Here is a 27,045-nt window from a genome sequence, read left to right on the forward strand (position 1 = left end):
TCCTCACCCCAGAAGCGTAAGTGAAGGCAATCCTCATCCTAGAGGTGCGAAGAGGAAGGAAAGACCTGAAAAAAGAGAATCTTCCAAGAAGAAGCAAGAAGCCAATCGAGATCGCTCATCCGGCACATCTTCTCGACAGGAGAAGAGGACACTTGAGGTGGAGGAATCTATGGAATCAATGGTTCAGAATGATCAACATGAAGGAGGACAGGCATCTCAACGTTCATCAAGTCAATCTCCCCAAGTCAATGAACTACATGAAGACCAGAATGACGATGAAGCGACGTCTCCTCTCCGGAAAGAAGAACCACTACCTAAAGAAGTTAGAGAGACAAGGTCTGCCATTCCAGATTGGTTGAAGGAGAGACTAACAAGGGTGATTGTGATCGAGGACGAAGATAATGTGATTGATTTAGATAGCCTTGTCGGAAATTCTCAGGGAGTAACAGAAAAGAAGAAGGCCGCCAAAATGTCCAAGATGATCAGAGACGAGACAGGGTCCAAGAAGTTGCAGATAGCTACACCGGCAGTGGACAAGTACGAGGGTGAAATCCTTGTAGAGGAATATGATGTAGAAACCGTTGAGCTTGGTCCACTCACCACCGAGCAGGCATTGGATGAGGCAATTGATTCATTTGAGGCACTTAAAGACAAGCTTAGAGGAGAAATGGAAAAGAATAGAAAACTTGAGAGAGAGGTCAGTGCTTGGAGAGGCTACTTTAGCCACCTCAGTCAGCCTTTGGGACGACAGGATCCAGCAGTATCTCCTGTGCAAGCACTTCCCCTTGAGTCAGTTGGTGAGGCAGAGAGAGTTAAGAGCTTGGTCCAGCTTATGAGCTCTTGGATTGACAAATCCCATACAGTTGTCGTTGAGTTTGCAACAAGAATGATGCAGACCATTCATCGGGCTATCCAAGTCCTTGAGATCATCCACAACCTAATGATAACAGTAGCTGCCTTTGCTCAGACTAAAGATGTTATCATTCCTGTTCTTCAAGTTATCAGGCAAACACCAAGGAAGACCTTAGCACAAGAAAAGATAATGGATGGAGGAGCTCATAATTTACTCCAGTGGTCTACTTTACTCCAGATGAAGGAAGTTCTTTTTGAGGATACCAGCGCCAAATGCAATCAAGTGGAGGAGGTTATCCATCCAATCCAGGACAAGGTGTTTGGGGTTTTATGCACTATTCTTGGTAGAAGGATCGAAGTTGAGACAGATGTGGATCTTCAAGAGTTGGAAGAAAGGGTCAAAGTCATCTTTTGCAAAGATGAGAATGTTATTTCAGATGAGCAAAGAGATCAAATGTTTGCTACTATGCTCCTGATTGAGAAAATCAAGGAACTCGAACCTGAATGGGACGCAGCTCTTCTCAAGGCCTTTAATCAGATTATTCACTTGGAAGAACGAATGAGGAATCTTCCCGAGATTCCTATTGCTGAGATTGAGGGAATCGTGTCCAGATTCATTGCATATGCTAAAAGGAGCATTGGAAAGGGAATAAGGTTCTAGAAGAGAGGTTGTTATAGATGACATGGCACCTTAATTATCATTGGTCTATGTTTCCTAGATTTTTGTGCCAAATTAAATATTTGGCTATGCATTTAATATTGTGCAATAAAAAGGGAACTTTTGTAATAAAATCCTAATTAGGGTTTAGGTGTCAGAATCTCAGCCGTTGATCTTCTTTTGATCTGGGTCGTTCATTGTAATTGAGGATGCTATATATAACCTCATTCATTTTCATTTTGTAATTAGAAATAGAGCAATAAGAAATAGTTAGAAGATTAGAGCTTTTGAAGAGAAGAAAGTTATTTTGTAGCAAGATTGAGTTTTGAAGAAAGAATTTCAAGCAATTGTTGTCTATGTTGGCTTGGAGATCAATAAAATATTGAAGTTATGGTGTTTTATTGCATTTCTTGTGGCTATCTTCATGGTTGTTTGTTTTCTTGAATCATTCTCAGTCGAAGTAGTATTTAAGTTTGAAGGACTAAGTGTTGGGCTTGATTTTGGTGAGATTCACGTTCCAAACCACTAGCTTCTTACTGATTGTAGGAACGCCTTGCGTGGTCAACTGGAGAGACTTGAATTGCTTAAACCTTCAATCGTCATTGAGCTTTGGATATGTGCCTTTGTGGTAGTTTCTATGATCCTTGATGAATTGAAAATCATTTGTTACCTTAGAAGATCGCATCGATTTCAGTTAGGTTGTTATTTCATGGCAATATTGAAATTGGTAGAATCTGGCCAAGTCTAGCCTACATTAGGTCATTCATAGGATTAGATTAGAATTTATCCCTTGCAAACTCTACCCTTTGATCTTTTTGAGAACTTATTAGTTTAGAGAAATCTTGTTCCTACAGCTTGGAGGACGTAAGGCCCCTTGATGAAACAGCATTCACAACGACCACTGGTGCTTATCCACACGTAGAGACCCTACATAAAAGAACATTGGAGTCACCCCGATTGATCCTTTTTTGCGACGTCTTCAGCAATCAGAGACTTTATTCAAGAGAGGATAAGGTACCCTTGGGTATTTTATTCTGTGTATGATTGTGTACAAAATACACGTCAACAGGTCCGAGCTAGGTCAAGCTGGTGAGTGATAAAGTCTGGAATGTCATCCTGATCTTCAAATGCCCTGAAATTTGGCTAAGTCTGGAATGTCCTGATCTTGAAATTTGACTAAGTCTGGAAAACTGATGAATCCTCCAAAAACTAGATTTTGCAATATAACTCCTGGAGGTCCGAAACCACTCTCAAACATCCTGAAAGTATATATGGAATATAACTTAAAGTATAGGTGACATTTCCTGTCACTTATACTTAAATGTTATATTCCATAAAATGATCCTGACAGAGAGTTCAAAAAGTCAAATTTCGCTCCTGACCCTTCCAAAGGGTCCAAAGCGAATTTCGCTCCTGACCCTTCCAAAGGGTCCAGAGCGAAATTTCTTGTAAGCCTATTTTTGAGCCTTTCTTGGACATGAGACTTTATTCCTAGCATGATGAAAGGTGAAATCCCACTAAGCAAAGAAGTTTCAAGGTAAAAAATGAAGGATTTTGGTCAAAAAAGGGAAATTCGCTCCTGACCCTTCCAAAGGGTCCAGAGCGAATTTTCTCAAAACACTTTTTGCTATCAAATTTTGCTAAGTCAAGTCTGAGAAAAGGTGAAACATAGAAGGAATTGCCCCTGGGAGTAAGTTGAGATTGGAAGAAATCATCAAAAGATGAAGGAATTTAACCAAATGGTGAATTTCGCTCCTGACCCTTCCAGAGGGTCCAGAGCGAAAATCTCAAAATCCCCCATTGCCTAGCTTTGAGTGAAGGATTCATGACAAAATGATGAAGGAGTAAGCTTAAGTTAAAAAAATCGCTACTAACCCTTCCAGAGGGTCCAGGGCGAAAAACCCTAAAATCACTTTTTTCCTCCTGATTTGAGTGAAACTAAGCCTGGAATTCAATGAAAGAACCTATTTGGAATGCCTTGAAAAGGTTTTGGACTTTCAAAGATGAGAATTTTGAGCTCAGGAGAGAATTTCGCTCCTGACCCTTCCAGAAGGTCCAAAGCGAAATTCCCGAAAATGCAATATTTCCTTCAAAGTTTTGATGAGCTAACCCAGTGATGGAAGGAAATGAACCCCGGAGATTGCCTTGGAGGAGTTTAATGATCAAGCTAAGGTGAATTTCGGCCTAAAATGAAAAAATCGCTCCTGACCCTTCCAGAGGGTCCAGGGCGAAATTCACATTTTCACCTAATTCCCTCATGAAAAATGATATAAATTCGAAATGCAAGACTTTGAGTAGGTCAAGGCACACATGAACTCACCTTCCAAGAGATTTTGGAGTCAAGGAATGAGGTATTCAAGACCTAATTTGAAAAATCGCTCCTGACCCTTCCAAAGGGTCCAGGGCGAAATCATCAAGAAACTTCATTAAGCCTCAATCAAAACCTAATATTCCCAAATTTTCTCCCAATTTGCCAAAATTAAGACATTTGGGGTGGTTAGATCAAATTCGCATGATTTGAGGCCTTTATAATTGAATTAATTAATCCACCTTGGAGGCCTTGAAATTAATTTTCAAATTTTAAATGATAGTGAGCGCTCAAAACACATTTATTGGCTTTTACAAGCATGTCGGCCTCCTTTTGAGTGGGATTTTATCCTATTTTATTACTAAATACCTAGGTCGGCCTTATGCTTAATTAGGGTGAGCGCCCTATATAAGGAAGGAGTATTGTTCCAAAATGCAAACCATTCATTCATTTTTCTAAGTGCGATTTTGAGGAGCAGATTGGAGGAGCGAAATCTAGTAGATTGGAGGCGAATTTTTGCTAAGTGTTGGAGGCTAGAGAAGGTGAAGCTCTTTTGAAGGTTAATCAAGACATAATTCATCCAAGGAGGGCCAGAAATTAAATCTTTATCCAACAAAAATCTGATCTTCTTTCTTCATTTTTCCAAGGTTGATAGTTAAGCTTTCAAAGGAGGTATGAAGAATCAAATTTTTGAAGTTTCTATTCAAGACTTATTTTGATTTCATAGCAATCTTTTAAAAATCTAAGTCTTGCAAAATCTAATTTCATTCATAATTAATTTGAAAATTTAGAATTCTGGATTTATCATATCATTTTCAAATTAATATCTTAAATCATTCCCTTGGAAGGTCCTAAATTCTATGCTTTAAGGTATGATGCTCAAAGACTAACTTTAATCTTTTGTGTAGGCATCAAATGGCGACCCTCAAAGCCGGAGGATCAACTACTTGGCAGATGAAAGAAGACCAGGCCAGGACAAGGACGATCTCCTCCAGTCCAGCATCAACAAGGACGACCTTCTCCAGCCCAACCTCATCAAGGACGACCTCTTCCAGTCCAACATTTGAAGGAAAGACAGGGTGGCATCCCAGTCATCACTCCTCCAGTCGGGTTGGTCCACTTCAACATGTCCAGATTCAATGTACCTGACTCATCAAAGATGGCACTAACTTCGATGTACCTACCCTGGCTATCCATTGGTCGAATATTCCAGAGAAGACATGTGTCCAAATAATGCAATTATTTCATTGGTCAGAATTAAGTTTGTTGTAACAAACCCTAATTAGGGTTTTCATTGTAAAATCTTAGCGATTGATCTCAAATTGATCTAAGCCATTGAATTGCATTGTGGGCACTATATAAGCTCTGGCTCTTCATTTGTAAAGGCCAATAGTTAGTCAATAGTCAAATAATAGTTAGTCATTAATAGTTAGAAGGTGAATAGTTAGTTCATAGAGGCCAGAATAGTAGAATAGCAATTAGAGTAGATTAAGAAGAGAAGGCAAGAAATTGTTGCCATTGATCGTAAATAAACTCCATTTTCATTGAAGTTATGGTGAAGTGTGTCGTTTCTTGCAATATGCATGGTTTCTTGTTGAATCTTCAATTCTAGATGGTAGATAATTAGATTGAATAAAGAAAATTGTTGAATGCACCTGTGTGGAATCCGTCTAATCCAAACCACTAGCCTCTTGCTGATGGTAAGTGCGCCTTGCATGGTCAACTGGAATAACGTGAGCTTAATCTTAAGTCGTTACACGTCTATTGTTCATGCATTATCTTGAATGGTGATCATTGTCAGATGGTGTACGATTTGAACATATTGGAAGCATCCCTTAGAAGATCGCACTGAGTTGGTGTTGAATTGTTCAGCCTGATGGTGAGACCCAGCCCAGTAGGACTCCACCTAGTCATCCATCCATTTTCTCGAATTCTAGGTAGTAGAGTAGACGTCCTGAACCCTGCATCTTTTGTCATTTGTTTGTCTTTAGTTAGTTAATAGGACTTGTGATTCCAGCAAATTGGACGTTTAGGTCATCAAGTGTAAGTCCCCTTGTGATTCCAGCAAAATCACATCATACCGCGAAGAGCTTATCCACGAGTAGAGATCCTACAAAGCAGAACCTTGGAGTTGCCTCAACTGATCCTTTAGCGAGATCTTCAGCAGTCGGGAACTTTGTTCAAGAGAGGATAAGGTACCTTTTAGGTATTTTATTCTGTGTTTGGTCATGTACAAAATACACATCAACAGTCTTCCACCTCAAATGGACACTCAACATGGTGCTGGTTTGCATACATCTTCTACTGATTATGAGCATGCTGGATGTTATCTCCTAAAGATCTCATAATATTCAGACTATCCTCCAACAAATCTTTGGCCTTAGATGCTTTGATATCCCCAAAAGGCAAATCAATGAAGCTAGGAGCTTCATAACTATATAATCCCACAGAGGGAGACATCCTAATGGTTATGTGGTAGATGGCCTTACAGCAATACTCCCCTAAATTTAGCCACTTCACCCACACCTTACATTGTCTTGAAACATAGTTGCGCAAGTATCCTTCCACCCATCTGTTGACTATTTCAGTTTCCCATCTATTTGTGGGAGGTAACTAATGCTAGGAGTCAATTTTGTCTCACGTAATTTAAACAAATCATGCCAAAACAAACTCATAAACTTGTTGTCCCTATCATTGACAATGTTTTAGGCAGCCCACGAAGCCTAAATACCTCCCTAAAGAATAAATCTGCCACCTAAACCACTATAAACACCATGGACATAGCATAAAAATGAGCAAATTTTGTCAATCTATCCACCAGCACATAAATGTGATCCTTCCCTTGCACCTTGGGAAGCCCTGTTATAAAATCTATAGAAATGTTTTCCCATTATTGAGTGGGAATGAGCAGGGGCTACAACAAACCAACAAGGTAAGTATGTTCATTTTTATTTGGGATATTATATATGAAAGGCAACTTATGTATTAGCATTAAAAATTTAAAGGTTGCTATGACTTCGGTCCACAAGCAATGTTTATTAAAAGAAAATTTTGACAACTTAAACTAGACTCAGCAGACCAAAATTTTGACTCAAACTTGAGACTCAGCATAGACTTGGCATAAAACTCAGCAAGGACTCGGCCAAAAAAAAAAATCATAAAATTACACAAAAAATAAATAAATAACTGCACTTAGAGAATATTAAAGCTTTATTTGACTATCAATTTGTCATAATTCAAATATTACACGTCATATAATATTCAAACTCTCAATATTTGAAATTTCACAATTCATACTCATAGTTTCAAACTTTCAATGTATAACAGCATCATAAGTTTGTAAATGATGACATGTCAAAATGAGAAAAACAACTAAATACAATCTACATCTTCCCCTTTCCCCTCATAATGTAACAATTTTTCAGGCCTCGAACTAAAGGTTCTACAATATCAAAATGATGATGGATTGTTTCTTCTAGAGTGTCTTTGCTCCCCTCTATTGCATCCAATTCTGTTGTTTCTACTTCTTTTGCTGCTCCTCTCTCCAATTCTGCAAGATCTTCATCAATAAGGAGGACATCATCATTGTTTTGGTCATCAACAGCCGATTCACCAAAAGGATCAATATCATCCAAGTCAATGGATTCATGTGAAATGCCCTCTAAATTTCTGGTTTGAAGGTGAAGGTTGTATCGAACAAAGGCAAGATCATTGAGGCGTTGGTGGCTCAACGTCTTTCTCTTCTTTGTGTGAATGTTCTATACTTTGCAAAGTGAAGAAGTGGCTAGCAAATTGTATCACTCCTAGTCACACAAGGTCCTTGCCATTTCTGTGTTTTCTCATCAAAAAAAGGACCCAAGTATGGTTGTAGAGAAATTTGGTAATTTGTTTAGCATCTTTGACCACACTTTTGACCCATCCAATCTTCCCAATGTCCTCAATGACAAATCCAAGCAATCCTTCCCTTGCACCTTGGAAAGTCGTGCAATAAAATCTATAGAGATGCTTTCCCATTTTTGAGTGCGAATGGGTCGGGGCTACAACAAACCGACAAGGTAAGTATGTTCATTTTTATTTGGGATGTTATATTTATAAAAGGTAACTTATTTTTTATTATTAAAAATTTAAAGGTTGCTATGACTTTGGTCCATAAGCAATGTTTATTAAAAGTAAAGTTTGAAAACTCGGTCTCAACTTAGTAGACCAAAAGTTTGACTCAAACTTGGGACTCGGCATAGCCTTGGCAAAAAACTTGGCCAACACAGCCAAAAAAACCATAGAATTACACAAAAAATAAATTAATTAACACATTTAGAGAACATAAAAGCCTAATGTAACTATCAATTTGTCATAATTCAAATATTACACGTCATATGATCTTCAAAATCTCAATATTTGAAATTTCACAATTCATACTCATAGTTTCAAACTTACAAATGTATAACAGCATCATAAGTTTATAAATGTTTATATATGATGACATGTCAAACTGAGAAAAACAACAAAATGTAATCTACATCTTCCCCTTTCCCCTCCTAATGTAACATAATTTTTGAGGCCTCAAACTAGAAGGTTCTACAGTATCAAAATGATGATGGATTGCTTCTTCTCTACAACACCGGGTTATGTTGTTTAAGCCTGAAATCAGGTCCTAGTCTGCTTCAAGTCCTAGTGCGGGTGTTTCCACACGCATGGGTGCCAAAAAATGAGGCCCATAACTTCTTTTTTTTTTAAAAACAATTTTTAAACATTTTAAAACATAGAAAACCCTAATTTCGCCCTATAGTTGCCTCTTTCTGCTCATTGCACTCATTCTTGATCACTATACTTGCATTGTTCACATTTTTTTCTCTCCAAGTTGTTGTGAAGGCGGTTGCATTTTTCTTCTAAAGTGAAGGCTACGAAGGTGTGAGACATGCATCAAAGGCTTAGGAATTGTTAGAGAATGAATATTTAGCCATCAAAGGTGAGTGAATCTTCATTTTTTCCAGTTTTTAAAAAAAATTACAAATTTCAAGTTTTCCTTTTTTTTCCAGTTTTTAAACCGAAATTTTTTTCAATTTTTTTCAATAATGTTTTCAATTTTCCATTTTAGCTTCATTATTCATACATAATGGCTGCAAGTAGAAGTTCTAGTTCAATTGCCCATGCCCAAACTGAAGAGCCCCCTTTTAAAATTGCTAACGATTCGCCACTTTGGCATTATACAACAATGGTCAAGCAAATGTCTAGTGGTGGGAGTATTCTTTGGTGGTGTAACCATTGTGGCACAGAGTATACCAGCTCATACTATTGAGTGAAAGGTCACTTATGCGCCATTCTTGGATGTGGAATAACAAAGGGATGCCAAAAGCTCTAATCCTGGCATATTAGAGAACAAGAGTAAGCTGACGGGAGAAGCAACAAACCAGAGAATGATCATCCTCTTGCCAAGGCAAGCTCAAAGAGGCCTCCTAGTGTATCCACAAGACCAAGTGGTCCACATCCTTTCATCCCAATGCCACCACCTTCTAAACTAGAGATTGTTGTGGTTACATGAAAAAGAGACTCATTGGATAGGACCTTCAAAATGAAATTAGAAAGGTTCCAAATCAAAGCATTGCTCGTTGCATTTATGGCAATGAGCTTCCTTTCAACATCATTAGATCACCTTATTGGTGGGCGATGGTGAATACCCTTTGTAATATACCTCCTGATTATGTTTGTCCCAGGTATGAAAAGGTGCAAACCACCTTATTGGCGAAGGAGAAATCTTTTGTAGAAACAATTGAGAGTGATCAAAGATACATGGCCGGAAACAAGTGTGTCCATCGTTTTTATATTAGTGCCCCATAAAGGGACAATGTTTTTGAAAGAAGTGGATCGTGAAGGGCAAGTGAAAGATCCAAGTTTCGTTGCCTCAAAATGTTGTCCAAGTCAATAGCATTTTAGGGCAGCTGGGCCTATAGTTGAGGCTACATATAATCACATTTTTTGGGACCATGTGAAGTCTAATCACTCAATTTAATCAAGCAAAAGATTGGCACACAAATTGATTGGGTCAAACAAGTTTACACAAAAAGCGAGGAGATTCAAATGTTTGTGACTAATCATCACATGTCATAAGCCATATTCAGGACCTTCTCCAAGTTGGAGTTGTTGAAGGTAATTTAAATTTTATTTTTTTATTTTTGTAGTTGCCATATGACGTGTATTTTTTTATGCCATGTTAGGTTGTCAAAACATGATTTGCATCTCACACACTCCTCTTAAGACAACTCGTGAAGGTGCAAAATGCCTTAAGTTCTATGGTCATCAACACCTTGTGGAGTGTATGGAAGTAATCAAACACAAAAAGAGCCCAAACAGTAAGAGCATTGATCCTTGACGATGATTGGTGGGATCATGTGGAATATGTTTTGAATTTCACCAAGTCCATCATGAGCATGATTAGGTATGTTGATACTAATTGCCCATGTGTGCATGAAATTTATGATGGCATGGACTCCGTGTTGGAGAAAGTAAGAGCAATAATAGAGGCCAAGGAACATGACCCAATAGAAACATTTTTCACAATTTTGCAACAAATCATAGTTGAAAAAATTGCAATAAACTTGCAAGACTCGCAAGTACTTGTGCACCATTCATGGCCACAAGTCACTTGCGACCTAGTTTTTGCTTAATCTCGATACAATTTTTTCGCCCAAACTTGCCATAAATCAATCAACAAATCAATAAATAAGTCGCTAAAATGCCACCGAATGTTTTATTGAAACGCAGAAGTGCAAGAATGCAAGTTTTGAGAGGGTAGTGCAACCTACTAACCCCCATCCACATGGACAAAGGCACCGTGAATGCCCACGCCAAACAAAACCCCATTCACGGCCACGAGTTGTGGTTCCTAGAGGAACACAAACTGAGGTTAGGAGTGTGTAGAGTGACCATCAGCAAATTGACTAGAGCATAAGTTTTTAGAGCAATAGTGAATTTATATATTTTATATTAATAAATAATATACATTATATTTATATAATATATATATTGGCAGATTACTCTTAAAAGGCATAAAATAATTTGAATATATTTTAAATATAGTCTACTTTTAAACATTTTTTTTTTAAATTGTTTTTAATTAATTGTGTGATTTAATTTCTATTTTATTTTTAATTTTGAAAAATAAACTAATTTGAATATCTTAAAGTTTATTATTTGAAATTTTGTATCTTTTTGTTAAATATCAAATCGATATTTTGTAAGTTTGAAAAAATGAAAATAATTGTTATAACTTATATTAATATCTTTCAAGAATTATACTTATCATCTAAGTCACCAGGTTCGGCCGAATTTCAACCTTGAAGTTCGAAATTCGTCGAACTTCAAACAGTTTATAAAATTCGTCAAAACTTCGATCAAATTCATACCAAAAATTAGGGATGACGTAATTTCTGGAAAAAAAAATTTCCTTGCGTTTTTAGGGTTTCATCGAGTTTTTTTAATAAATACGGGCCATGGCGGAAAACATAGCAAAGTTTAGGTCGCGGACGCATCAGTTCCAACTTTTAGTCGACGGACCTTCGACCGCCGTTGCAGACTTGGACGAACCTTCAACCGCCGTTGCAGAAGCTCCGGAACATTTCGTCGAAGCTCGAATTGTTGCCTCTGCCTCTGTCATCAGTCCGTCCTCCTGATTATGTGTATTTTTTTTTTAAAAAAATTAGGTTTCAATGTTTCATATTACATAATATATTATTATACAATATAATATTATAAAATACACATAATACACAATGTTTATTTATAATTTTTATAATGTTTATTTATAATGTTTAAAATACACATAATACACAATAGGCTTCTCGTGTATTTATAATGTTTATTTTTTATTTTTTTATTTTATACACATAATATAAAATAGTGTTAAACTATTTATCAATATTAAACTATTTAGGCAATTTCATAGATATAATACATATATTTATTAAAAAAATTAAAAAATTACATATGGCGAATTTAATTCGAATTTTATACATTTCGAATTTTTTACTCATCGAACTTCATTCGAATTTCAAAGCTGTCGAACTTCGAATTCGAATTCGAACCTAGTGACTTAGCTTATCATCACTAATGTATATGTAAATGGTATCTAATTTTGATTTATATACGATGGATATCGGTCATATGTTCTATAAATCCAATAATATGTATTTTTTTGAAGACCATTTTAAAAACTTTATATATTCTCATTAGTTTGATAAATTTGTTGAGTTATTGTCAAGTTTCTCCCAGAGTTTTTAAATTTTTTGAGGACTACCAAGTCATTGCCAAGTCCAAGTTTTTCAACTATGGAACAAATTATTGTTGACCATTGGAACAAGATGACCACCCCTTTACATCTCTTAGCATTTACTTTGATGCCAAAGTTTTATAGCACAAAGATATTTGCATTGCCAGGGAGGGTGCCACCATATAGAGATGTAGTGGTTGCTACTAGCTATAGGGCTGCATTTAGAAAGATATATTTAGATGATGTAACTTGAAATATTGTCTCGAGCGAGTTTGGCAAATTTGTATCTTTGAAACATCATGATACTACAGCTCTTCAAGCCAGATATAGGATGGATGTCGATGAGTGATGGTATCTACATGGTCTAGGCTTCGTTTTCTTTTAGTCTCTTGCAATTACAATTCTCTCCTAAGTATGTATCTTTTCATTTTTTATTGTTATCGTTTTCCATCCAATGTTATCATATTAAAATATTTTTGTTTTATAATTTGTGTTTTCAGTTTTTAACTAAATGTTGTATGCAAACTCAATTGTTTGCAATTTCTTCTTCCTCTGAGAGAAATCAGAGTACATTCTCCTTCATCCAATCAGTCAAACGCAATCATTTGGGAGCAAAAAATGCAGATAAAACGTTATTTCAACAACTCAGATGAATTATTGAGCTTTAATTTATTTATTTCACTAAGGTTGCATAATTTTGTAATATTATTTTAAAAAGCACCTTAGTGTTAAAAAGTTTTAAATCAAGGATGCTTGATAAAGTGACTAAAGTGTTGAGAATATTTAGATAATGAAATAAATTAGTTTTCAGGGTAATAAGGCTTGTTTAAAATATAAAGTGATTTTTAAATCATTTTTTGGAGGCTTTCCAAGAAAGGTCATAAAAGAGGGTTGGAGGTCTCATTTGACACATTCATTGAAAAGCTTGTTTATTTCTCCATAAAGATTTGGAGATTTGTGCCTGTGGCCAAACTCTTACTAGAGTGATGAAAACCCTTATGGTTTCTTGAAGTTGAGGATGAAAACCCTTTATCTTCCATTGAACAGTTCAACCTAGGGATTGACAATGTGTTTCAAGGTTTTTGAAAATTGCTAGGCATATGGATTGAAGGCGAATTTGAGAATTGCATGGGGATAAGGATGGAAACTTGTTAAGTGACCGATATTTGAGATGAGTTTGCAGCGTTTGCATCCCATTTCAGCGGTCGCTTGTACCTTCTTAACTTGGCATGACAGATTAGGAGCAGTTTGATAGCCTTGTGGCTATATTAAGTGACCAAGAAAAGAGGCCACTGGGAATTTGGGAGCAAATCAACATGTTGCAGAAGTTGGACATTAGCCTAAGCTGGCAAATTGGAGATACCTGTGATCAGTGATTGTTGTTAGGTTACAGGAATCTTCTAAAAGGGTTGCTGAGTCTTTACCTTAGCAGTTGAAATGATTGGTGTAGCCTGGCTGGGTGATCAACTCTTACTTTCCTGAGTGCCATAACTTCGGAAGGGTACGAGAGTGTTCTCCAACACCAATCCTTGGCATGGTGAGCTCACATGCCTCATTTGAAGCTTTTTCATTTGCTGGCGACACTTTGGTTTATCACTTGTGAAGGATGTGATATCTTTGATCTATTGCAAAGCTTTATCTCTTTAAGTGTTTTGGTCAGAAAATTATTTTTTGTTACCTCTGTTATGAGCAGCAAACTGTGTAGATGATTTATGCTGTTTCAATTCTATTCACTGGATGAACATCATCATCATGTATAATGATTGAAAACAAGTATTATGCAACCAAATCTGTTCTAAACAAAGGTTAAATCAATTACAATTATAACTCCTTTCTTAAGACATTGCAGACCAAGTGTTTGAAATATGCAAACTGTTTGACAATATATTCAGTGAGAACGTAAAAAAATTTGGTGATAAATCAAGGGGGATCTTACATGCATGCACTTCTACCTCTACACACAACTATACACTAACCCATCGTCCATGTGTCTAGAAAATTTTAAAACATTTTCATTCCATTTGATAAGTCTGAACAAAAAGAAGGGGGAAATTTCCATTCCATTTCTTCCTTGAAGTTTGAAATTCGCCAAACTTAAAACAGTCTATAAAATTCGCCAAAAATTCGGTCAAATTCGCATCAAATTCGTACAGAAAAATAGGGATGCCATGTTTGCAGAAACCTTTTTTTTTTCTTGCGTTTTTTAGGGTTTCATCATATTTTTTTAATAATTACGGTGGCAAACATAGCAACACACATCAGTTGCTCGATTTGCAGTCGTTTTTTCTGCAGTCACAAGTTGCATTGAAGTCGCCAGTTGCATTTAGGTCGCGCGGACGCATCAGTTCCAGTCTTGCAGCCCGACCTTCAACCGCCATTGCAGCTTCAACCCGACCTTGGACCGCCATCGAAGCTGCCACACATTGTCTTGTTGGCTGTTGCAAAAGCTCCGGAAGCTTCCGTTGAAGCTCGAGCTGTTGCAGAAGTTGTCGCAAAAGACCAAGCTCTGCCTCTGTCGTCGGTCTGCCTCTTCCGCTAGTGCCAGTTCATCCTCCCGACTTGCATAGATAGGCTTCTACTCTGCTTGCGTGAGTGTTTTTTTTCATAATATAATATTATAATGTTTATTTTTTAGTTTTTAATTTAATACACAATATAAAATAATGTTGTTTAATATTATATAATTTATATTAATAGTTTTTTATTATATTGTTTAATATTATATTATTTGATTTTAGTGTTTAATTTTAGTATTTTATTTGTTTGGTAAAGTTAAAAAACATTAATACATTTTTATACTTTAAAAAAAAAAAAATGGTAGTGTAGTAATTTTATAAAGTTTAATAACCAAAAATAAAAACTAGTATTTTTTATTTTTTTGTTAAAAAATGAATATATTAAATTATTAATAAACTTTTATTATTCTTAGTATTTTTATTTTGAAATTTTGAAATAAATGTGATGTTTATTTTGTTTTTTAATTTAAAACTAAAAATGTATTAAATTTTTGTTTTTATGTTTATTAAACAAGAATGTAGTATTTATTTTGTTTTTGAAAGGTTCAAGCCGAATAAATTTTTTACATTGTTTTTAAGAGGTCATTTGTGAAATTGTTAAAAGTATTTCTATTTTGAAAGGTTAAAATAAATGTAGTGTTTATTTTTTTTATTTTTTTTTTCATTCCAAACATGCAGATTTTCATTTAATGGCCCCTCCCAAATCAACTTCTGAGGCATGGAAGCATGTGACCCGAAATGGAACTCACATCAAATGTAACCTATGTGAGGGTACTATGATTGGAACTTTAACAAGGCTTAGGGACCACTTCCTTGCTAATACAAGGGGTCCAAGTGGAGGTGTTCAAGCATGTAAAGATGCGACTCCAGAACTTAAAGCTATTCTAGAGAAAGAGTTGGTTGCTTCAATGGTAGGGAAAATGAAGAAGGCACAAAAGAAAAAGAGAATTGAAGAAGATATATCTAGATTCATATCTATCATGTCTTCCTCTTTTGTGCAATCCAAACCGGTGAGGGTATCAAAAGAGAGTGGAACACTGAACAACTTTTGGAAACCAGTAGAGAAACAGCAAGTGGATGATACAGTTGTTGATTTGTTTTACACAAGTGCTATTCCATTCAATGTTGCGAGAAGTCCACATTTTTGTAATGCAATTCACAAAATTGCAGAGTTTGGCAAAGGGTACACACCCCCAAGTTCAAAGGCTATCAGGACAACTCTTTTGCAAAGGTCAAAAGATAGAGTGACTGAGAAATTAGCTGTCAAAGCCACTTGGAAGGAAACAGGTTGCACTATATTGAGTGATGGATGGTCAAATATGTGTCAAAGGCCATTGATTAACGTTTGAGTGTCTTGTCCTGATGGTGTTGTGTTTTTGAAAGTCATTGACACCATGAACCACACGAAAACTTCAGAGTATATTTCCAAATATTAGAGGAAGCCATTCTTGAAGTAGGGGTGGAAAATGTGGTTCAAGTGGTAACTGATAATGCAGCAAATTGTGTGGGAGATGGGAGGCTGATCGTAGAGAAGTACCCATAGATATATTGGAACCCATGTGCAGCTCATTGTCTCGATTTGTTGCTTCATGACTTGGCTAAATTTCCATAGGTAAATGAAGCTATTCATAGAGGGAGAGCAATTGCAAATTTCATACAGAATCATCCTCTCACATTGAGTATTTATAGGCAGCATGCATCAAAGGAATTGTTGAGGCCTTGTGAAACAAGATTTGCTTCATTTTATATCACTTTGAAAAAAGTGGTTGAAGAAAAAGCAGCTTTGAGATCTGTTATTTGTTCCAATCAGTGGGAAAGTTCAGTGCTTTCTAAAAGAAGCTTTGAGATCTGTTATTTGCTTATATGTGAACCAATTGTTGAAGTGCTTCATATGGTTGATGGTGACACTCCTTGCCTTGGCATGCTTTATGAAAGCATGGACCGGTGTAAGGAATCTATTCAAAAAGCACTAAATAATGAAGAAGCGGAATATATGCAAATATAGGAGACAGATGATTGTAGATGGAAAATGATGCACACACCTTTACATGCAGCAACTTGCTTTTTGGAGCCTAAGTTGTTTGCTATTGATAGAAGGGGTGATAATGAAATCATGGCAGGGCTTTACCAAGACATTAGCTAGTATGTACCAGATCCAGAAATTGCAGCACTAATCAGAGAACAAAGTTGGCAATACAAGAGAGGAGAAAGGATGTTTAGATGGGCAGAAGCCAAATATGACTCGCCACGTATGCCTGGATATAGATGGTGAATCGCTTATGGATCATCAACTCTTGAACTGCAAGAGTTCGCTATTCGAATTTTGAGTCAGGGAGCAAGTTCATCAACTTGTGAGAGGAAATGGAGTTGCTTTGACCACATCCATTCCAAAAAGAGGAACAAATTGTTGATTGGAAAGTTGGGATATCTTGTCTATGGTTGCAGCGATTTGAAATTGTTGATGAACAAATCAGCAAAGAACACTTCTTTAGAACAAACTCTTGAAGGCATAGCAATGCCAGATACAGATGAGCCTAACTTTGTAGATGCTCAACTGAGTAGTGATACAGATGATGATGATTTGGCATCTTAGCAAAGTGCTCTTGATGACTTAAAGAGTTATTTTAAAGTTCTAAAGTCTTTGACTGTTATTGTACCTTTTTTACAAAAGAACATCTTTGCAATCGTGAAAGCATATGTTTCCTATGGTTTAGATTTTATAAATGTGTCATCATTTTGTAATTATTTCAAATCTATTTATCAATGTTAAACTATTTACGCAATTTAAAAAGATATATTACATATATTTATTAAAAATTTAAAAAAATTACATAAGGCGAATTTAATTCGAATTTTATACATTTCGAAATTTTTCCAAGTCGAACTTCATTTGAATTTCAAAGTTGTCGAACTTCAAATTTGAATTCGAACTTGGAGACTTAGGTGGAGACTATTTGTTCTAGCACATGCAAGAACTCTCACACATGCTTCTAGTGGAGTCTGAAGAAATAGATGTTTTGTATTAGCCCTCCCCATTGCCTATATATTGGACTCAATTTCCTTCAAAAACTCCTACTCTTTAATGAGGCATTGAGTTGAGTCGAACTGGTTTTGTATCTTTCAAAAATACACCTCCTTTACAATAGCACATCTGATTTCCCAAGCACAGCTTCAAATTAGCAATACCTTTAGCACAATACGTTCAATTCTTTATGATCTTGTGAGGATCATAAAAGAACTGAAAAAATGGTGCAAAGTAGGCAAGATTCCAAAACATCTTAAGGATGAATAACAAATTTTAGTTTAAAACTTGACACAATATGAAAGTTTTGTATGGGTACAACAGCTTCTAATGCCAATCTGTTATGTAGATTTATAGCTCTCTTGAACCAACCCATTGATACATAAGCTAGTTGGAGAAGCTATATGAGGTCCTAAAAAACAACCAAAACAGTATCAAACTTTTTAATAAATCATTAAAATTTTCAGACAATAGTTAACCCAAGATTTGTGTTAAGCTCAGCATTGTCGTACTGCATGCTCAAAGTTACAATACTGTTACTAAATACTTCTTAAGTAATTTGTGATTTATTTAATGCCATTAAATCTAAAATACACAGTAAAACTCACATGTGCACTGCATCCCTGAAACGAAAAAGATGCACTTATGCAACATGACGAGCAAAAGGACTTCTATCTCTCAGGATGTGTCCACTCCAAAAAAAATTAAAATATGAGATTTCATGCATATCACAAAACTCATAATCATCACTGCAACCGAACATATGAAAAGATACTCAAAATGTAGGAGGATTGGTGATGTTGAGTCATGATAATTAAGGTTCTGTAGCCTCTTCGGAATGTTTCAGGACTGTAGGTTTTCTATTATGAGTAACCTTGTTTTACCCATGAATAATAACTTAGTTGTATATTATATCTTGCAAGCAGTTGGACTATTGCTTATCAGTGTGTAATCTGAGTGTACTCTTGTATAGAAAGCTTGATTGGCTTGGCCATCTGGAAAGCAGGAAGGAAAATAGGTTTCAATCCATAGCCAGAAAACTTGACATATGTTACGATATTTAGATACTCATCTAAATGAGTTATTTCACCTAGAGAAAAGAATGATTCCATTAAATATAAGGAAATACAAGGACCTGTCATATTTACCAGTGTGCACGTGGATTCTTTCCCTCAATGCAAATTACAAGTGTCACAGAGATTTCCATTACTGATTGCCAAAATTGTTCACTGCCAGGTATGCTCCGACAAGATGCATCAAGAATTGCATCCTTGTACCATCCAAGCTCAGTAGAATTTAGATTATTTGCTAAATGTACAAAGGAACTCATTGCTTGTACCTGGTATACACAAAGAACATAACATACAAAACAAACATTCAATCTCTAAATGAATATTTGGGAAACCATTGACTAAAGGAATAATCGTATCCAAGTGATTATATTATAGTACTAGTTATTGCATGTACACATGTTTAAGAGTTTCACATGAACAGTCACAAATTTGCTATTGAATGGTAAAGATTACTTTTTGCTTATCGTAGGGAGTAATATTCAGTTTATGACACTCTGAGTTCTCTCTTGTAAAGTTGCAATAGTTAGAGATTCTACCAAGCATAGACCCCAAAACTATTCAAGCTAATTAAAATTATCATGACAATAACAATCCCTACCATAGATAAAACCAGCATCTGTACTAAGTAGCAACCACTGAAAAAGGAAGGTTAACAACAATGATGTATTAGAACTTACAATGATGTTCTAGGTCTGTTTTAATGGTTCAATAACACAATGAAACCAAGTATAGAAATTGGCACTCTTGAGTATTCAATCAATATGACGAGGCAATTTTAACAAAATGGATTTGATTTTTAGATTTACCAATAGGACGAGTACATCTCTTTGAGAGTGAGAGCTTTTCCAGGTGTCAAAATCTGAGTCTCTTAGTAAATAACCTATTGTATTTGAACCGTCATTTTGTTGGGGTAGCCCACACATTCATTTCTTAATATCTTATACACTCAATTACACCGAAATACTTGTTTGAATGGAACTGCAATTCATTAATGATCACTAATATGTTTCTATTCTACAACAGACAACTCAAAGCATTACAATTATTGTATGAAATCATACATTATAGAAAAAAAGTGTTTCATATGGAGATTCACAAAAAAATATGCAAGGACAATAAACAATGTACAAATATAAGAACAAAAGGAGTTCTTGCATAATTCGCTACAAGACTTCATTCTGTGTAGAGAAATCTGAAGCTGTTTGAACATTTCAGATGTAATTACCCAGCTAAATTATTCTTCCACAGCAGATTTTGACATACTGAACTGATCCAATAAAAATGGATTCTTAATTCCTGGAGAGGAGTTTTGAACAGGTACCAACTTTACCTTCCTTCCAAAGAGCTATTTGTTCTTGAACTTTGATAAGATAAGCTCAGTCAAAGTTCTGTGATAAGGAACATGATTTGGGGGCGAGGTGCAGGATTACCCATTAAACATTGAGTGTGGGTACCTGTTGTGACCATTTCACACATCGCCCCATTGCAAATGGGGACCCCCCCCCCTTTTTTTTTTTTTTTTTTTTTGCTTGTTTTTCGCTCGCCTTTCGCTTCGTTTTTAGGGTTTTGTTAGTCAGTCAGTTGTCTGGATTTAGGGTCAAGCCTTAGGGTTTTAATTGTCGTCTTTTCAGGTCAGAATCCAGTCAATTTTGAGAGCTTTTGAGCTTCTTTGTAGAATGCAAAATTTGAATGCAATGATTTCGCCAAAGTGGTCTATTTTCAATTGGAATTTTTGAGTGCTGAGCTTAAATTTGTCTAAGTATTGATGATGAAATGTGATTTTTGTCCAATTGAGTATTTTTTGACCAAATTTTGAGTTTTTTGATTTTGATCCCGGGCATGGGGAATGATTTGTTTTCGCCTTGCGAAGAGATTAAATGTGCAAAATCATGATATTTTGGCCTGTAGGAGCAAAATCGCTCCTGTCCCTCAGTGAAGGACCGGAGCTCGTTTTCAAATATCTTACCATCCCTGCAGAGTCAAGATGAATTTTGAATTGCAAGTGATAAAGAATGGCGTGATCTTTCCGTTGAATATAAATTGAAGAATTTCACGAACACGGAAGTACCTCCAGGAAGCAAAATCGCTCCTGTCCCTCAGTGAAGGACCGGAGCTACAAATCAAATATTGCTTTGTCCTTGCAGGATTTTGACGACTTGACAATTTGAAGATGTCCGAGGAGATATGTTTTATCAAATGAATATAACTTGAAGTGTCGACATGAAGGAGAGTGGTCCAGAATGCCAAAATCGCTCCTGTCCCTCAGGAAGGGACCAGGGCGAAGTACATTGTAGCTCCCGTCCCTCTCCCAGGGACCAGAGCGATATTCTTCATAGGGCATGTTCTGGACGAAAATCAAGCAAGTTATAAGTTTGAAGGCAAGAAACAGGGTGAAATGAACTCATTGAAGATAAATTGAAGATTACCAAATGTCAACAAAAGACCTAAATGCCTAAGTTCGCTCCTGTCCCTCTCCAAGGGACCAGAGCGATTTTTGTCTAAGACAAATTTCTTGCTAAGTTACAATCAAACCCAAGGCATGGATGAATGGAATGGAATGTTACGAATCCGTTGAAGATAGTTTTCGAAGATGATAAAGTGAAATAAAGCCCACAAGAGCAAGATCACTCCTGTCCCTCTTCAAGGGACCAGGGCGATATAATGGTTATATTGCCCTTCCTCCAAGTTCAGGACACTCCAAGGCGAAGAACAAGGTGGTGTGGACATTTTAAGACATCTCCATCAAGCACAAAGTTACAAAGGTCGCCAAGTTAAAGAATTTGCATCAAGACACTTAATTCGCTCCTGTCCCTCAGGAAGGGACCAGAGCGAAATTTGCATAAAGGCATAGATTTCGAAAGATTAACAAACACCAAGTGATTAAGGAAGATCAAGGGATCACGTTTTACCCGATGAAGACAATTGCAAGTTGAAGAAAGCAAAGACAAGTCCAAAACCTTGAAGTTCGCTCCTGTCCCTCAGGAAGGGACCAGAGCGATGTCTATTATATTGGCCAAATCTCTCAAAAATCACGTAAGGTCAAGGTTTTGCAAGGTCGTAAGGGGTCCAAGACATGATTAGAAGGTGATATACAAAGACTTCAAACGTTAAAAGATCCTCAAATTGAACAAGGAAGCTATATCGCTCCTGTCCCTCTCCAAGGGACCAGGGCGATTTGTATGGGATCCTTCATTTTCCTTCAAATTCATGCCAAGTCAAGGTTTTTCGAGATCACACAAGGTATAAGGTGTCTTTTGAAGATGATATGCAAGAATTTTGAACGTCAAAGTGTTACCAATTTGTGCAAGGAACTCATATCGCTCCTGTCCTTTGGACAAGGACCAAGGCGATTTCATTAAAACACTCATGATCCTTTAAATGCATGTCAAGGCAAGTGCACGTGAGATCAAGGACGTCCTTCAAGAGGCAATGAACGAAGAATCAAGGTTGAAAGATCACACATTTTGGCTAGAGCTTCCAGGTCGCTCCTGTCCCTCTCCAAGGGACAAGGGCGATAATTTTTCTAAAGTCTAAATGCCTTGTAAAAATCAAGTGGAACCAGCATGGAATGAACAAACAATGTTATTATTCGCCCTACAATGAAGATTAGAGATTAAAGATGCCAGGTCAAGGAGAAATTATTAAGTTCGCTCCTGTCCCTCTCCAAGGGACCAGGGCGATATTTGCCAAAACACATGTTATCCTTTAAAGATCACCGCAAAATAAAGTTGCACAAGGTTTGAAACGTCTTCTAAAAGGTGATGAAGGAGGAGTTGATATCAAAAATGGAGAATTTCAAGTGAAAATATTTGGATCGCTCCTGTCCCTCTCCAAGGGACCAGGGCGATAATACATCCAAAGGCACTCATGCACACATGCAAGTCGATCTAGTTTGAAGGACCTAGCGAAAATGGTAAATCCAACGTGGGGATGGAGACCTTGGACATAAAAATTGCAAGAATCAAGACAAAAGTGATGGATCGCTCCTGTCCCTCAGTCAGGGACCAGGGCGATAAGGTTAGTATTTTCCATATTCAAAAAATTTGGTGCTCAAGCAAACATTTTTTTAATTTATTTTAAATGCTAAGATCGATAAGTTTGAAAATCCTATTAAATTAGCATTTAAATATTGCGCTTAACATTTATTAATTATTTTGCCTTTAAAAAATCGAATTTGATAATTTAAAAACAAAGGCATTTAATTAATTATTGATTAATTAATAAAAAATCAAAAGGAGCGCTAAGATATGGAGGTCGGCCTTTATTACTTATTTAAAAAGGTCGTTTAAAAATTGCTTTATTTCACAAAAGTCGGCCTTGGGGTGAATGGTGAGATGAGCGCTATAAAGGGAGAGGTGAAAATCATTATTTTCACATTATCATTTTTCCGTCTCATATGCGATCAAAGGGAGAAGTGCGAATTTATATCCAAGGAAGTGCGAAATTGTGTTTGAAAGTGCGATTTGGAGTTTACAAAGCTAGGTGGTGCGAACTACTATCCAAAGTGGTGCGAGTCCAAGTTTCCATTTGTGCGAACTTGTCAAATCCATTGGAGATCACGTCAAAAACTTGAAGGGTGGCGAACTCGATAAGAGGAACGTGGCTTTGAAGATCACATCGAGGACATATCAAAAGGTGGTGAAATTGATATTTTAAAGGAGAGATTGCGTTGAAGACTATTTATACGTCAATTTTGCCTAAGCGAATCCTTTTTATTTTGCATTCTAGAGTTAGCTCTCGGTTTGAGGTATGGCGATGTTGGTTTTATTGTTTTAATTTTAGATCGTCATAGTCTAGATTTTGAAATTTTGAATTTTGAATTCCTAGCTCAATCGTTTTATTTTAGGAAATGATAACTCAAAGACTTATCATGAAGTTTCCTAAAATACTCTCTAATCCATGTTATTTATTGCAAAATCTAGCTTCTCATTATGAAATGTTGTGTAGGTATGGCAACCCCGAAGGCAGGAGCATCCACCAGTCGTTCAGCTCTCATGAAAGAAGATCAGAAGACCGAAGAAGTGGAGACCAAGATCGTGTCGAAGTGGAGCAACATTGGAGATACTAACTTAGGCAACTTCAGCACGAAGAAGTTTCGAGATGTCCCTTACATTGGTAAGCCATCCCCTGTCGCCTAGAGAATAATCGAGAGTGGCATCATTAAGGCGGCCGGCTTTCCTCCAGCTATTCAGTGCCATGAGTTGATGATCGAGTGTGCTCGTCATTATGATCCACAGTCCAGAACAATCGTGTCCAATGAGGGAAACACTTTGGCATACCTTTCAGAGGAAGCTATAAGTGAAGCTTTCCATCTTCCAGAGCACAGGGACATGATATACAAGAGCATAGAAGGAGCCAGATCAATGTACGAAGATGATCCAGATGCTTGTCTAAGCATTATTAATAAGAACTGGCTACTTAAGAGTCGTCCCCGTCTGAGCAAGGTCCCGAACACACCGCACAGGATTGATTTCCAGGAGGAGTACAGAGATTTGATTACCATGCTCAACCGAGTTACAGGAGCCCCTCACGCCTTCTATTTTGAGAAGTGGATGTTCTACTTCATCCAGGTGATCGTTCAAGGGAAAGGTACGATACATTGGGCTAGGATGATTAGCCATTGCTTGGACGTACAGTTGAGAAGACTCAAGGCTACTAAGTCCTTCCACATGAGTTCATATGTCATCTATGCCTTGATCAGGAGTGTTGAGTACGCAGGACTACCTCACAGAGGAGTGATTGGAAGAGGACCCAGCGAGGTCAGAGCCTGTGATTCCTATGCCTACTTGCATCATCCGCCAGGGAGCAACTATAAGTTGGTTAATGATACTTTCACGATGAACATCACCAGGACGTTGCAAGGTGGAATTCACAACAGGTTATCTCAGGATGCCCAGGAATTCATAAAGAGGTACGGTGCTTGGTTCATTCAGTTTCCCAAGTTCACTTATATTAGAGTGCATGGATGTCCTTTACCTCCATACATGTTGCCGAGATATCCGACAGACAGAATTGTGTTACTTGAAGTAACGAGACAGTTGGCAGCATATGTGAAGGCATTCAGACACAGACATCAGAATGGAGTTCCAGTACCTATCATTTTGGGCAATTCAGTTGAGGTATGTCCTAATGCTTTAGCCATGGATGACGCAGAGAAGGAGTTAGCCTTGTATTCTTTTTCATCTTTTGCTTTGAGAGAAAGCTTTGATCCACATGGACATTTAGAGGAGACAGTCGGCAGAAAGTTTAAACATGAGTACCAAATTGAAGATTTTATGATGAATCTCTTAGATGATCTTGAAGTGAAACGGAAAATGCATTCTAGATTGCCTTTGGATTTCATCAGGAAATGCAGGATTTACAGAGTGGCCGACCAAGCTCAGAACAGTGGCAGACATATCCAGTCTTCCTATGATCGAGAAAGCAAAACAATAAGGTTGGATTGGAATGAGCCTGAGGTCGTGGATCTAGATACTTTAATGGCTCCAGTTTTGTCTTGTACTCGCAGATGGGTTGACATACAACATCAGAAGTTGAGAGGACAAGACATAGCTATGACTTTCACTTTGGAAGAGAAACCAGCCGAAGGTGGAGCTAGTGTGAGTGAAGGCAATCCTAATCCTAGAAATTCAGGTGAAGGAAACCTTCGATGTGCCAGTGAGGGCAATCTCCATTCAAGAGGTTCGAAGAGAAAAGAGAGACCTGGAAAGAGAGAATCTTCCAAGAAGAAACAAGAGGCTAACAGAGATCGATCATCCGGTACTTCTTCTAGACCTGAGAAGAGAACAATTCAAGTGGAAGAATCCATGGAGTCTATGGTACAGAATGACAGGCAGGAAGAAGGACAGGCACAGCATGGTTCACCAAATGGATCTCTCCAAGATTATGATTTAGATGAAGATAAAGAAGACAATGAAATGACATCTCCTCCCAGACAAGAGGAAATAGTGCACAAAGAGATTCAAGTTCAAGAAACAAGATCGATTATCCCAGATTGGTTGAAGGAAAGATTAACCAAGGTGATCGTAGTTGAGGACGAGGATAATGCAATTGATTTAGAGAGCCTTGTTGGACATTCCCAGGAAGTGATCGAGAAGAGAAAGGCTACCAAGATGTCCAAGATGATTCGAGATGAGACTAGATCCAGAAAACTGCAGATAGCTACACCGGCAGCAGACAAATATGAAGGTGAGATCCTAGCAAAGGAATATGATATACAGACATTTGAGCTAGGACCATCCACAGCAGAGCAGACTTTAGACGATGCTACCGACTCATTTGAGGCATTGAAGGACAAGCTTAGAGAAGAAATGGAGAAGAATAGAAAGCTTGAGAGAGAGGTCGGTGCATGGAGGACTTATTTCAATCACATCAATGAACCTTTGGGACGTCAGGATCCAGCTAGATCACCAGTGCAAGCACTTCCACTTCAATCAATCAGTGAGGCAGAAAGATTCAGGAACATGGTTCAACGTACAAGTAATTGGATGGATAGATCTCATACAGTGGCCATAGAATTTGTAACAAGGATGATGAAGATTATTCATCAAGCTATCCAGGTTCTTGAGATAATCCACAATTTGATGATAACAGTAGCTGCATTCGCCCATACCAAGGATGTTATCATTCCTGTTTTGAAAGTTATTAGACACACATCAAGAAAAGTTTTAGCGCAAGAGAAGATCTTGGATGGGGAATCTCACAGTTTGTTTTAGTGGTCAACCTTACTCCATATGAAGAGTGTTTTCTTCGAAGACATCAGTGTTAGATGTGGCCAAGTTGAGGAGGTGATCAATCCGATCCAGGACAGAGTATTTGAGGTACTTCGTACCATTCTTGGCAGAAGGATCGAGGTCGAGACAGATGTGGATATGCAGGAGTTAGAGGATAGAATTAAGGTTATCTTTTGCAAGGACGCAAATGTTACAGATGAGCAATATGATCAAATGTTTGCCACTATGCTCCTGATTGAAAGAACAAAGGAACTTGAATCTACTTGGGACGCAGCTCTTCTAGATGCATTCGATCAGGTCATCCACTTGGAAGAGAGTATGAAGAATCTTCCCGAGATTCCAATTGCAGAAATCGAAGGAATCGTGACAAGATTCATTGCATATGCAAAAAAAAACATTGGAAAGGGAATAAGGTTCTAGATGAAAGGTTGTTATAGATGACATGGCATCTTATTTGTCATTGGTTTATGTCTCCTAGATTTTTGTGCCAAATTTAATATTTGGCTATGTATTTAATATTGTTCAGTAAAAAGGAGGCCATTTGTAACAAAACCTAATTAGGGTTTAGGTGTCATGATCTTGACCGTTGATCTACTTTCGATCTGGACCTTTCATTGTAA

At 37.2% G+C, this 27,045-nt stretch overlaps 1 protein-coding gene across 3 annotated transcripts in view; it reads right to left on the minus strand.

The window, feature by feature from the left end:
• The window catches only part of LOC131067396 (uncharacterized protein At2g39910), a 114,053-nt gene that overhangs the window by 33,055 nt on the left and 53,953 nt on the right, over positions 1–27,045 (minus strand). For all 3 annotated transcript variants that reach the window (XR_009111804.2, XM_058002380.2, XM_058002381.2), the window contains exon 5: positions 18,768–18,958. Coding sequence is in view for 2 of the 3 variants with exons in the window: in XM_058002380.2 (XP_057858363.1) it covers positions 18,768–18,958 (191 nt within the window). In the remaining variant the exon portion in view is untranslated. The remainder of the gene's footprint in view (positions 1–18,767; positions 18,959–27,045) is intronic.

This window comes from Cryptomeria japonica, chromosome 5 (genome assembly GCF_030272615.1).
Source record: "Cryptomeria japonica chromosome 5, Sugi_1.0, whole genome shotgun sequence".
Classification (NCBI taxonomy): domain Eukaryota; kingdom Viridiplantae; phylum Streptophyta; class Pinopsida; order Cupressales; family Cupressaceae; genus Cryptomeria; species Cryptomeria japonica.